The sequence below is a fragment of the Platalea leucorodia genome, assembly GCF_965183815.1.
Source record: "Platalea leucorodia genome assembly, chromosome: 4".
Taxonomy (NCBI): Eukaryota; Metazoa; Chordata; class Aves; order Pelecaniformes; family Threskiornithidae; genus Platalea; species Platalea leucorodia.
Window position 1 is genome coordinate 57,711,890 of NC_138826.1, and position 14,111 is coordinate 57,726,000.

The window sequence follows — 14,111 nt, forward strand, 5'->3', positions numbered from 1 at the left end:
AATTAGTAGGTACATGTCTGTCAGCAGTGACCTTTGCCTCGTTTTCTAAGCTAAAATAAGTAAGTTCTTCCTTTTTTTGAAACCTGCTCTGATTTAATTCTTAGTGTTCCACAGTTGCAAGTGTTCTCTATATTCATCTTAGGATCTTTATTCCATTGTCAGCTCTTTGGGTTTTTCTAAGTTTCGGTCTGGATAGATGCTTTGAAAAGAGCTTGTTGCTTACATGGTATCACATATGTATGTTTTGTAGCCAACACTCCACTCTTTATTCAAAAGAAAAAATAAGTATAACTCACTTTGCGAGTTGCTTAGTGAGTAAGAAGAGGTAATTATTAGCACTGATGTTCTTTTGTGTTAAATTGCTAATGTGTATGAAATTTCAGGAGTGATATGTGAGGCAGTTACTTTTTACCTTTCTAACACGACTATTTGGTGTAATCTACTCCATTTTCCTCACAGCAATTGCTTGGAGAGCTTTCAGAGGTAACCAAATTACTCATCTGATATCGAACCTCAAAAATGACTCTTTTGCACTATGTAGTTACCAAATTCCATATTGCATGCTTGTTTTGTTTGTAGCAATGAATAGAAGTGATGGGATGAATGTGTGGATGTCCTCAAAAGATCTGGAGTTAAAAGAAGAAGTGTTTAAAAAAAGAAATGTTAAATGTGATTCAAATGTATAATTGGCTTTTGTGCCCTGTTCAACAAAATTTGAATTGTATTTCAATGTGGTTTCATCTTTAAATTTAGAATTTGAGTGGTGCTTCCAGTTTAATTTTTATTTTCACTCCAGCAAGTTGTTTTGATGAGGCTTGTGATTGCAGTGCAACATGTTTTTGAAACTACATCAGTAGCATCCATTGAGAGCTACGTGTAGTGTTTAGCTGGATTATGATTGTGGTGCTATGCAGTTGATGCCTTGGTTTGTAATGAATCCTCTATACCATAAAAAGAGATGTGCTTTTTCCTTGCGTGTTGTTTAAGAAGGTTGGGGCACACATGAGGGTACATTGTGGGGATAACAGTCTAGCAATTGGAATCTGTGAACAGGATTAAAAAATTTCTTAATATCTTTAAAACATTTTAATATCTGTGAAATTTTAAAATTCACTAGCAAGATTTTGGATGCACCATACTATATATATTATAAATTATGGTATATTTACTATATACCTAGTAGGGCACTCTTTTTCCACCAAAGGACAGGTTTCTTAAATATACATTATTTTGCTTGTTCCCTTTTATATTATGAATTTCACTTTTCTTGGCATTTGACATTTAAAAAAGCATTTATTGTCTTAACATTGAAATAGCAGAATACAGAAAGGTCAATCATGTTTTTTTTTTTTTTTTTTAATCTCCCCACAATGCACTGCACAAGGTGAACACAAAATAATCGAGATGAATGCCTTTGAACAACTAAATGCTGAGGAAAAAAAAACAAAAAGGTTTAATGGGGAATGTATTGTAAGACTATATGTTTGCTTCAGTAGCTGACTACTACAGTTTAAGTGAAAAATTATCGAAGGGAAATGAAAGACTTTTTTCCTAGGTTTAATTGGCCATAGAAGCTGATGGGATAAATTTCCTGCTGGTGTAACTCAGAATAGCTTAGCTGTAATGCTCCCAGTTTACATTCACTACAAAATGCCTTGTCCATCAGTTAGGGTTACCGAGTTGGAGATTCCTCTATAAGGGCAGTTGCTGACATTTAATGAAAGTTTGATTGTTGTCAGGGCAGTGATGTGCTGCTCAGATTCTAACATATGTCTCCTACAAATATTTTCCTACTTGATCTGCCATAAACCCTCTGCCTCCAAGGAAATAGGGAAGAGTATTTCAGGAAGGAGCAATGAATCTGGGGAATGTACTCATCTATTTTCATACCAAAGTAAGCAGACTTCTCATAACTAAGAAATGAGGCATCCCTATTGAGCAAATAAACTTTAATATTAAACTTTCAAGCTGTGTTAGTCCAAAACTGTGGAGAGGGAGCACTGTTAAAACAGTGAGATGTGGCGTTTGAACTGTCTGAAAGAAAAGGGTAGCACAGGTAGCTTATGAGCTTCTGGGCTTGTCTGTCATTGGGATTGCTTTGGGAAAATACATGCCTCTTCCTGTAACTGGTGCCATTCTAAAGGCAAAGAAGGAGAAAAGAAATTATTCCCCAAAATTATTCTTGAGACACCTGCTGGTTAGTTATTAGAAGAAGATAATTTGCATGCTGTTAGAACATTGCGTAAAATGGGGGAAAAGAAACAGCAGCCCTATTCCAAGAATTGTGGAGGGTTTTTTTTAATTGGATTATTGCATTGAGGTGGCATGTAGTGACCACACCAATAGCTGAAAAGGCACAACTGAATGGGTACAGGAGCAGGAACCTCTTAAATGGTGTCTGCAGTTCAAGAAACAGTGTGTTGTCCCAACCTCAGTGATGTTTGTAAGTTAAACCATTAGTCAGACATAGGTGTGGCTGGATATGTTCATTTTTCACTATTTTTTACATAACTTCTTTGAAATATTCATTTTTACACTGATAAAGTGCAACAATTCAAAAATTTTGGAAGCTGTTAAAAAGTGCCAGGTAATAGAAGTTTGGGATTTAAAAACAATTTCATTTATAGAACTCCTTCATTTGAGAGAAAGAACTATGTTTCAGATGATGCCATTGCTGCGAATTTTGTGTCCGACAGAGACGGATTTTTGCCAAATCAAGTTTGGCAAATTTTGGAACTATATCTGGCAAGTAAGATGTCTTTGTGCAATAAATGAAATCAGTTGGTGCAAAACATCCCAGCGTTTTCTGCAGAAACCTGAGTTTGTCTGATGTCTTGTCCAAGTTTCGTTGTCAAACCGAGTCTCTCTGCATCTTTTCAGAAACAAAGGACGGACTATGTTGCAAAGCAACCCGATCCAGTTCCTGCTACTCCTTTGCCACCTCCAACACCTGCTCCTGTCCCTGTGGCTGTTCCCCTCCCTCCTAGTGCACCAGCACCTATACCAGTTCCTGTGCCCAAAGCGCCAGCAAGCATCAGCCGCCAAAGCAGCACCTCTAGCGACAGCGGTGGTAGTGTTGCACGAGACACCCAGAGGCAAAAGCAAGATCCTGTGGATCGTAAGTTTGTCTAAGAAGCAAGAAAAAAAAGTATTTTTCCCATTTCTGTGTGTTTTGCTTAATCCTGAAATTCCTTAAAACCTTGTGTTTCAGATAAATGTTTATGAAATATTTAGCTTTAACCCTTTTTAAAATACACATTTTATGTGTGTTCTGACCCTCACTAACCATGATGGTAAGTAGGGAAAAAAACACTTCTACACTTGTCCCAGTCCTAAATCCTCTCCTTTTTTTGACTGGGATCTTCAGTCAGTGGTTTTCAACACTGTAAATGGCCATGCTGGTATTCTGGCTAATGTACGTTTTCCACCTGAACTCACTGCCACATTGCAATCTAAATTGCTTTTGAAATCAGTTAGTCTGTTTTTACACTTCTATCCATGGTCATCCATATATCTAGGGCATTTGCACCATTCTGGAACATGTATCCAAGGCTTTCAAGAAGACTTACAGGTCTGGCTGATGCATAGGAACCATGTTGTAATAGTGTTGAAGGACACTCGTCTCATAATCAGGTCCCCTTAGCTTGGTTAAAGCAACAGCAACTGGCAGGCCACTGAGCAAACTTTCATTGGCTTAGGAGGATGGGAGAATGTACTCCATAGCCTTTTAGCTGGAAAAACATGGTAACCTGCATCCAGCAGTGTGTGGCAGTCATGAAAAGTTCTGATTAAGGCCACCTTGTAAGTATAAAGCCTACCTGCTCCTGAGGCTCCTACTCTGTATCGACTGAAAAGCAAGTTAGGTTAGGAGAACTTATTTAGTCAATAATTTCTGTCCTAAATGCACTTTAAGCAATGTGATTGCTTGGCTTAAAAATGGCTGAAACTTGTAGGCAAGCATTTGCTATGGCTTTTAAAGTAATAGCTGTTAAAATAATGAGCTTTTTGCAGTTCAGGAGTTGACAGCTTTTCCCATCCTCTGCCTCCCTGCCTTATCAGAAAATCCCACATCCACCTGAGGTAAAAACTGGCACCGAGCGTAATCCTTTCTGCAGAAGGGCTTCTTTTTCCGCCTGTTCCCAGTGGATGGGAAGCATGCCTGCTTGGATAACCACACTGAGTCAGTGGAGCCTGCTTTGACATTGGCTGGTGGTAGACAAGCTCTCACCTAAGCTCTGAACTCAGGAAGGCTCTGGGACCTTTTTAATATTTTCACATAACAGACTGGCTGACTGGAAATTATAAATGGAGAACAGCCTGGCAGGAGGAACAGTCTTCATTGCCGTTTCCCAAAGAAACAGTAGGGCTAGCTTCTGCCTTTGTCCTATTTTGGGCAGTTGGCTACTTAAATAAAAACAGAAACCTGGGCACTTATAAAAGATGTGGAAAGTGAGGGTGAATTTCACACACACACACGCACAAAAATGATCATTTTTCCACGTAAGGACTTTGCGTGCTGTAGCAAGTGTGTTTCCTTGAATCCACGATGGCCTTCCTTACCCATTACAGATGGAAAATGTGAAGACCATCCTGACTTCAGGTACAGGGTGTGAGGTGTGAAGGGTTGCTGTAGACTAAGTGGTTACAAGACATCTCTTGCCCTCTCAGCATCTGCTGAGGCCCTGGGCCATGCGTGAGAGCTCCTGTGCCCTCCTGGGGGCTGTTGCTCAAGCCCAGTTCATGGGCTTTAGGTACCTCAGAGTCCTCGCAGAATAGCTGCCTCTGCAAAGGTAATGGGTGACCCTGCCTGTACACCTACTGCCCAAGTACCCACCTGAACCCTGCAGAGAACACGGCATGTAGTACATGCTTCACACCGAGGGTATCTTGTTTATTTATGATAATGCAACTAACAACAGTAAGAATCCGTTATCTAACAGATAAATATCTAACAGATACCTAAATATCTAACAGATAAATATTTATCTTTTGATATAGTCCTGGTCTAGATAAAACATAAGTCTTTCAAAATCTGTGTAAATAGAAGGAAGACAGCAATTTTCTCACTCTTCCTGTTTGGGAAAATAACTGGTACATGCTTCGATATCGTTGCCTAAAGGCTTTACTTCCATATCCCATCTCAGACCTTCACATACCACTGAGTACATGTCATTTTGGCTTGTGATTCACACTCTGGGGGGGGAAAACCCAACACAATAGGGCCTGAATGCCTCAAATATTTTACTAGAGATATTTTGTCCACTTTCAACCTCGGGCTATTTTGTAAAAGAAAAAAGAAAATGGCTAAACCAAGGATTTTTCTTTTTCTGTTGTGGTGATTAAAAAAAATAGTCCTAAAAGCCTATGTAAATCTTGTTTTTATTTGCCTAACTGCCTAGAAATGTTGATCCTTGAAGAGGTTTTGGGATGATATAAAAGGAAAGTAGAGAAAGAAACATTTTTGCTGTCTTACAGTTTTTTCATATTGAAGTTGTGTCCTTTTCCTCTGTTGCTATCAGTGTAATGGGAGAGAAGGAATAGCTTTTGCCATCTGAGTGCATCAGAAAAGGTGCTGTAGTTACTGTTTGTATCTCAAAGTGAGAACGTTGAATAAAGATGACTAAAAATATCTTGGTAAGGAAATCCTGAGAATTTTTGAGATCATTTAAAGATGTGTGTCAAAGGATTTTTATAGTTATTCAAGAGTTACTGCATGGGGAGTTTAAGTGTGCTAAATCAGTATCTTCTCTGTGCCCAAAAAGATATTTACACCCTTTTGCATTCTACCTATTTTTATGAAATTATCCATGGAACTTTTTATATGCATTTTAAACAATTTTCAGTGTCATTGTAATTGATTTTGTTGAAATGCATGAAAAGCATTTCAGTTTGTTGCATGCTAATGACCAGCAACTGAACTAAATGCTGCAGACAAATGGGTTCTGTGGGATAGCGAATTTGTACAGTTTTATTTTTAAAAAAAAAAAACGTCTTGCCCGATTCCTGTGTCTCTGGTGAGAGCAACTCCCTCCCTCCCCCCCCCCCCTTTTTTTTTTTTTTTTTAATGCAAATTGTGACATTGTTTCAGCTAACCAGTCACTCCAGGCTTGGAGTGAATTCAAATTTCTTAAAACCCCTTCAAAAATGTGATTACTAGAATAGCTTATTAGATGTAAGGTGATACGTGTCAGCAGCAGTGAATTTTTTTTGCCTACGTGGATTTGCACTAAAAAGTTGAGCTTTCAAATAAAAAATGTTTGTGGAAAGTGCTGCCTTTTCACAGTGTAAGCAATCTTATCTTTTTCCTCATCTTTTTTGTTCTCATTTTTAAAACATCGTAATTCTATTTGAAGAAACGCAGACTATGACAATTGAATAATCCCCAGCGCCCACTTTCTTCTACAGCTTGGGTGCTGTCAGACTGATCTAATGCCTCTCTGCGACATCAAGCTCATCTCCTCTTTCTAGGGTCGCAGTTGAATTTTGAGGTTTTTTTTTTTTTTGGTTTGGTTTGGTTTTGCAAAGAGAGGAGTGGGAATACTGAAATCTTCACCGGGGAAAAAGGAGAATAATAATTCAGTCAGATCTAGTGAGTGAATCTTTAAAGAAAAGAAAAAAAGTTTTAAGATTTAATGTGGAGTATAGGAAATGACCTGGCTTTGATAAAGCAACCTTGAGAATAACTCCTGTGGGGCATCTCTCTCTCTAGGCAGGAAATCGCAGATGGAGGAGGTGCAGGATGAACTTGTTCACCGGCTCACCATCGGCCGGAGCGCTGCCCAGAGGAAGTTCCACGTGCCACGACCAAACATCCCAGTAGTTAACATCACTTACGACTCTTCGCCTGAGGATGTGAAAGCATGGTTGCAGTCCAAAGGATTCAACCCTGTGTAAGTTTGAGGGCAAATGTAAGAAAACTTCTTGAAATTATTTTCCTGTCAGTAATTAGGATGTGGTCTGCCCACTTTTTAAAATCAAGCAGCCTTCTGAAAATCAAGACATGTCAGCTGCACCCTTGGAAAAAAGAATTTGTTTATATATATATATATTTATGTATATGTATGTATATTATATATATACATATCAATATATATCAATGTGGTTATAGATCTATAGAGATATAGATATATTTAGGAAAAAAAAATTATATATATTAGCCTCCACCAAAAGGTATTTGTTATAACACATACTGAATTGACTTCAAGAGCCCTGTTGGATAAAGTTTTGTCTTGATTTAGTAACCCTACCTGAGCCAACGTGGGATGAAGACAACCTGCTTCTCTCCCTTGGCTAGTGTATTTTTGCTTATTTCTTGTTTGTTCCCTTGGTGTGACCCCAGGACTGTCAACAGCCTTGGCGTGCTGACGGGTGCTCAGCTTTTCTCCCTCAATAAAGACGAACTGAGGACTGTTTGCCCAGAAGGGTCTAGAGTCTACAGCCAAATTACGGTACAGAAATCTGCCTTGGAGGTATGTATAGACCACCTTACTAACCTAATGCTGGGTCGCCACTTTTGAACCTATAGAAGTAAATAGCTCTTTCTGTGAGGCAGCTGTTTTTTCCTCAGGTCACATCACATTGATAAGCATTATTTGTACCTGAATTATTTGGTATTAATCCATAGAAACAGCATCCATCAAAACACCAGGTGGGATTTCTCCTCACTTCTAAAGTGGTCCACAAAGCGTTAGAAACTGAGTGCATGGTAGTACTCAAGTTTAAGACATTGTATGCTGTAATCAGGCTTCAAGAGGACAAAATGGGCCAAAAAGGGCTTTTGGGAAAACAATAGGAGAGAGTAAAATGTCCTTTTTTTTGATTCTTACTCTGCCTGGTACTTGGACAAACAGGTACTCCTGCTACTTTTGGTGGTGATGAGTTATTTTTGCTTTATCTTTGTAGAGGAGATTTGATTTATTAGGTGTGAGAAATTGGTAGAGTGAGCTCACTGTTGAATCTCAAGGCCTTTCAGGTCAAACACTGGGGCATCTGTATTAGTGGGTTCCTAAGTGGGGGAAAATACGTTTGACACTGTGCTAGCAGAATTACTGAGCTAAGGATGAATGTATTGTATCTCTGTATTTGTTGCTCCATTGCAGTTTCTTTTAATTAGAATAGTATTGTTCCTTAAGCACCTTAAAAGCTTATATACAGAATTGTGCTGGGGAGAATGCTTACCAGTTTTAAACCAGGAGAATTGCAGGTGCATCTACTTCTTTTTTTAAAACTTGCTGTGGCAAGTGGAGAAATGGACTCAATACTGTCTAGAGGTGAGACTAACCCAAACGAGAAGCTATATTCTTCACATCCTGTTTAAAAGAAAATTTTGAAGAAGTTTAAATTGTGTTTCTATCCCTTCATGAAGCTGGGACTGTCTTGCTTAAATGATTTTAAGCTTTAACTACCAGGCATATTGGTGCATATTTTACAATTTACCTGATCAGTGTGGATCAGAGAGCATTGCTTTCAAACACTGTTAAAATTGCTTTATTCCCTTCTTCAAGCCATAGTTTTCCTGTGAGAGGAAGGGAGAAATATTTCACTTTTATTCTTAGGAATATATGTCACTACAGTCCAGAGCAATCCATCATTTCCCAGTGAAGATATATGTGTATTCTTCAACTTTTCTGGAATGTCAACAATCTTATTTCAGTTTCATAAGGCTTCTGTGTACTGAGTTGGAAGTGCCTTTGTGGTAGAAGTCTGAAAAGCAGAGATGCACTGGATTGTAGAAGTCTGTCCTTTTTTTCCTCCTTGCTGTTATTCTGCTTGCCTCAGTTAGGTCTTGCTCTGCAGGAAACTGAGCAGTCAAAACTTGTCTAATAAACACACTACAAGTGTTAATAAACAGGTACTGAGAGTTTACCAAGGTCATTGGATTTTGTTAGTGAAAAGGTAATTGAAATATTTACTTCTGCCTCAGTTATTTGAGGTATAACTGATGAATTTCAGAATTTAGGCAATTCCTGATTGGAATCCTAACGGACTTTTGTGGCCCCTGTATAAACAGACTGCAAGTGTGGGGAAGGTGTTTGGGGTTTAATAGCTTTCTGGGCCTGGCCAAGCAAAAGCAGAAAGATAAGCGTGTCAGAGAGCAGAGAGCTGGCCATAGCCAGGGCCAAACACCTCCTTTCTGCCAGAGGAAATGGTGGTGGCAAGCAGCGGTGTCTCAGGAGGAGGGAGGATGCACCACACTCTTTGTACTGATCAGAGTATCACCCCCAGGAGCTGTTTTCTGGGCTTGCTCCAGAGAGTTGAAGTTCACCTTGTATACCAAGTACAGTGCATTATAGCAACTTGGCTGGTCATCTATATGGATTTACTTTTTCATTCCAAAGTGAAAATATTAATAGTCTCCATGGTTATGAGTTTTTATGTGTCCATTTCCTTAACTTTTGTTGAGCATTTCAAGCTCTGGTGTTGTAAAGCGCTACAGAAAATGAGTGTAGAGACACAAGATCCTGAACACCACCTTTGTCATCTCCAGAAGGGAATACTTCAGGTCCACACTCTCATTGTCTTCCTACTCCATCAACGGGAAGCATGGGCACACATCCCTCTAAAGCTGAGAATGGTTTCTATCTAATATATGTATCAAATTGGCTGGAAGAATATCTCATTCTCTTTGACACCTCAGTGAAAGGAATGGCTCAGGCACAGAAGTGGGATTCAATGATGGAGCTTACTGATACCTCATGATCTGGTTAGAGACTAAACTGAGTAAATCACTAAGGCCAAGGTCTAACAGTCTATTCCAAAAATTGTATTCCCAAGAACAGCCCTAGGCTACTTAGCTACCCCGTCTCTGAGTAGGATGCGTCTGTTGTGCTGTGCCACATGATGTATTGCAGTTGGTTTAGTTGAGCGGTGTTTCAGGCTCATCAGTCATGTTGTTATTGATGTTATCAGGAAGGTAAACTGTTTCAGCCTCGGCTGCTCAGTCATTTTCAGAAAAATATTTGCACATGACCTCTGATAAAGCACGTTGTTGGGTATCTGCTGATGTTTTTTATGCATGACTTAGTAATGGGTGACTGCTGACTATCTGAAATAAAGTGGGCAAGGACAAGATGAATTAAGACAAATAAAAGTGCTCGCTCACCTTCAGGGAGTCAGTTATAAGCCCTTTGCTTTGCCCTTCGACTTTGGGAGGAGAGAGCAATGGTAATTTACCTAGCAGAAGCATCCTAGCCTCTCTCCCTGTGGACACCTAACCTGTCTGCCAGGTAATGGCATCAGATAATGCATTGTAATGGATATAATGGGGTAAATCGAAATTAAATTTTATGTAGTGGGATGAATTTTCAGAGTTCAGAATCAATTGAAGGATTTTTTTTCTTCCCTTAACAATCCTGAAATTTGCTTTACAAATTTCAAAAACAGTTTCTGCCTCCTTATTCAGGGGATATTTTGGAAGATAGTTTTGAAGCTTGGAAGGTCATGTCATAGCCAAATAACACAGTAGCGGCTATGGGTCTTGCTTTATAATCCTCTAGTCTCATTCAAAGTCATGCACACTTTGGAAAGTTCTGCTCTAGTGGATATGTGTCCTGGCCTTGCTGATTAACTTCATTTACATTGTTGAAGCAATCTGTTTGCAGCTAGCTCAGCAGACCTGTTTTTCACCCTGAAAGGTGAAGTAAGGCCTTGTCCTCACAATACGACACTGTTGCTAATATAGTAATGTGATTCAATTTTTATGGCTGTGTTCTAAGTTTGAAGCCTGTGTCTCTGAACAGTAAATGCATGATGGTGTATTGTGTAATGTGGGATACCAAGATGAGGTATCTCAATCCTTATTTAGGCCTTGGCTGTGCAAACCCATGTGCACGCATGAATTTTGTGTTTACATAAATCTAAACCCACCAAGGGTTTATGTGCTTTAATTTCTAAATATGATTGCCATGATATTTAAGTACTCAAGGGTGGAATCCTAACAATCTTGCTGGGCTTTAACCCTGCTTTTACTGAGGCCATATTTGACCCCATAAATATCCAACACTTCCAGGGACTTGTGTGAGAATTAAAGATGCTCACCAGTGCTAAAAGTCAAGCTGACACTTTTAATAGTCTGCAGGTTCTTTTCTGGTCCGCATTTAAGGATAGTGTAAGTCCTTTCCTATTCCAAATGTTACTTAACCAGATTCTTGGTTCATTTTTAGTTCTGGAGCTGCAAGGTGAATTTAACTTGTTTAAACATCTATCTTAATAAAATGCTGGCAGAGGATCTTCGTCATGTGTCAAAACCACAAGTAAACTCTTTTTCTTTTTTATTTGTTTATAGGCTAACAGTGGTAGTTCTGAACTACAAGAAATTATGAGAAGACGACAAGAAAAAATCAGTGCAGCTGCCACAGATTCAGGTGTGGAGTCCTTTGATGAAGGAAGCAGCCACTAAAATGTCTTTCCTCTTTTCTTTAATTCCATTGTCCATAGCATTATACCATCCAGCTTTGCTTTAGGAAGCAGTGCAGGGGAATGTCTTATAATATTGTAAATGTAACTAGCCACCATAAAGAAAATTTACTGTAGTCTCCACAGAAGTACCTGCTGCTGGCTTCTCATCATTAAAAATGAACAGATGAGAAATTCAATGGAGGTTCCTGACAGGTGAAAATATTGGCACATGATTCATTTACACCCAAAGATGAGTCTTGGCTTCATGGAATTAACCATTCCATTACAGATAAACTGGAACACGTCTTTGTTTGTGATTCATCCGAGGGAAGCTGAGCCAGCAATAAAAAAGCATTTGAACCCTTCAGTAATAATAAGATTCTGAATCCCATCTCTTGCTGTAGTTTGCAATTATGTCTTTTTGGCTCAGTCTTTCTTGTCGTGCATTCGGCTGCAGGATGTTTAGTTAAGTCATTGATGCCAGCAATCAGAGAGGAAATGTTTAGAGAACAAACAGCAGCCTAACATAGACTGAATCTTTCTTGCATCACTCCCAAGATGTTTTATTACTAATGATGCTGTTTATAGCAAAATAATACTCTGTACATTGATTTTATCAATACTTCACTTGTGATGAACTATAATATTGCACAAGAATGAGTAACTAGAAAGTAGTAACACAACTCAGCTCAAAGAGGTGATCAGATCTGCTGTAGGTAGCCATGAAACAATTCACAGTACTTTTTTTTAATATACTTGCATTTTTTTGTTTGTAACTTAACCCAGCAAAGGAACAGTGTATAATCTAGACTTCTTTGTGTGTTGATCCCAGACGTCAGTTCTTCCCTATGTAAAAAGCTATTGTTTCTTTATAAATGTAATCTTTTGGAAAAGTGGATTGCTGGAGGCAAAAGGGGGAGAAAAGGAAACATCCCTTCCAGCAAATATTATTTTTGAAGATGCAATGATTTTTGTCACAAAAATGTTCTGTTATTTCACATGGTCATGTGATTTTATATATAATATATGTATTATATATAATATATAATATCACTTAATTTAGACAAATTTAATCGCCTAGTTTGATTAAGTTTCATAGTGCCTTTTTCACATGAATCAGCTTAAAGTCTGCAATAAACAGTATTTCTTGTCTGTTAAATAGTTGTATCTTTGTGGCTACAAAGATGGTATTGAAATAAGAACACGTTCTTGATTTTTGCCATTAGTTTGCTCTTCCTCTGCGTACAAGGGAAAAAAGAATCCTATTCATTTTTCATAAAAGAAAAATTAAAAATCTTAATAAAGGTGTTTAGTGCCATTTATTGTAAATGTCCTTAAAAATGCTTCTTCTGTGTGTTCGTTTTGTGTCTATGTATATTTTTACATTTAATATATATTCTTTAAGCCTGTGAAAAAGTATGTAGGTTCTGTACCAGTCATTTAAATGTAGTCTTATCCAGAACTAGGTCAAGAAGTGACGAATCCCAAACTAAAGACTCCAACTGCCATCACAATCACTAAGAAATGGATTCTTGTCTCGCCCAGTGAAAGAAACGATGATTCTCGATTGCTTTCTCCCTATAGGAAACATTTGAACCAGCACACCTGCATGATAACTGCATCCATTCAACCTATATACATAGCTTTATGGGGGAAAATTGTTTGCCTCACTGCCTGTCCTATCATTAAAGGTCAAGCCCAGTCCTCCAAAGGCTTGATGTATTCTCTGATTCACATTTAAAATTTCCTCTTCCTCACCCTCTTTAGTAAGTATCCATACCTAGCCTGAAGAGTGTTCACCGTACACCGAGGTCCCCTACACTGGGTGGTGAATGACTAAGAAAATAAAGGAAGATCTGAAGCTACTCTTACATAGATGCTTCGTTACTTGTAAGTACAGGAGTAGGAAACTTTTAAAAAGCTCTTTGAAACTCATATTTAAAAATTAGTCACTGTATTTTCTCATGGAAAGTATGTCTGATTCCATTTAAGGCACTGTGGTGGTTACCTGCACCTTTGTTCTCCTGTTAATTACCAAAACACGAAGCCCATATTCATATTCTCTGCGAGCTTATTCTAGCATTCAGCAGACGGCTTGCTTTTGCCCAAAAGGAGGCATCAGCTCTGAGACTCTTCAGACTTTGTGGAGTTTGGCATGCGGAGGTCTTGGAGGAAGCACCCATGTTTCATCTCTGAGAGAAAAGAGGTGGCTTCACAACTGTTTTTTTAAAGCTGGGTTTCTGTGTAGCTGTTAAGTTGCATAGAAAGAGCCAGACAAGTCTGAATGTGGTCAGTGTGCTCAGAGGCATTTTTGGAGATACTTGGGAGGAAAACAGGAAACCTCTTCCATATACTTAAAGGACAAGCAGAATCATCTGGGGGCTTGGGGGTTGGTTGGTTTGTTTGTTTCTGTGTTTTTTCAGTTTTTAAATTAACTACTAATGACTTAACAACCCAGTACAACATGAGTTGTATTTTAGCCTTTGACTTTACTGAACTAGACTTTGTGATTTCTGAGTTACAGTCTGTGAAATCTGAGTGGCATTAAGGCAGAGATTTCCCTGTTTGCTGGAATTTCCTTGGTGGTTTAAGGCACTGCAGGGAGCTTCGCCCCTCTGCTGCACAGTTCTTGAATTTTCAGCTTATTGACAGTTATGAGAAATCAAAAGGAGATCTCATTTGAGGTTCATCAAATGAAAATGAAATGTTTTCTT

At 38.6% G+C, this 14,111-nt stretch overlaps 1 protein-coding gene across 3 annotated transcripts in view; it reads left to right on the top strand.

Moving 5' to 3' along the window:
* Nucleotides 1–12,635, top strand: part of EPS8 (EGFR pathway substrate 8, signaling adaptor) — a 135,653-nt gene extending 123,018 nt beyond the window's left edge. For all 3 annotated transcript variants that reach the window (XM_082309116.1, XM_082309118.1, XM_082309117.1), the window contains exons 19-22: nucleotides 2,881–3,118; nucleotides 6,710–6,890; nucleotides 7,340–7,469; nucleotides 11,285–12,635. In XM_082309116.1, coding sequence (XP_082165242.1) covers nucleotides 2,881–3,118; nucleotides 6,710–6,890; nucleotides 7,340–7,469; nucleotides 11,285–11,398 — 663 coding nt within the window. In that variant the 3' untranslated portion in view covers nucleotides 11,399–12,635. The remainder of the gene's footprint in view (nucleotides 1–2,880; nucleotides 3,119–6,709; nucleotides 6,891–7,339; nucleotides 7,470–11,284) is intronic.
* Nucleotides 12,636–14,111: the final 1,476 nt, after the last annotated feature.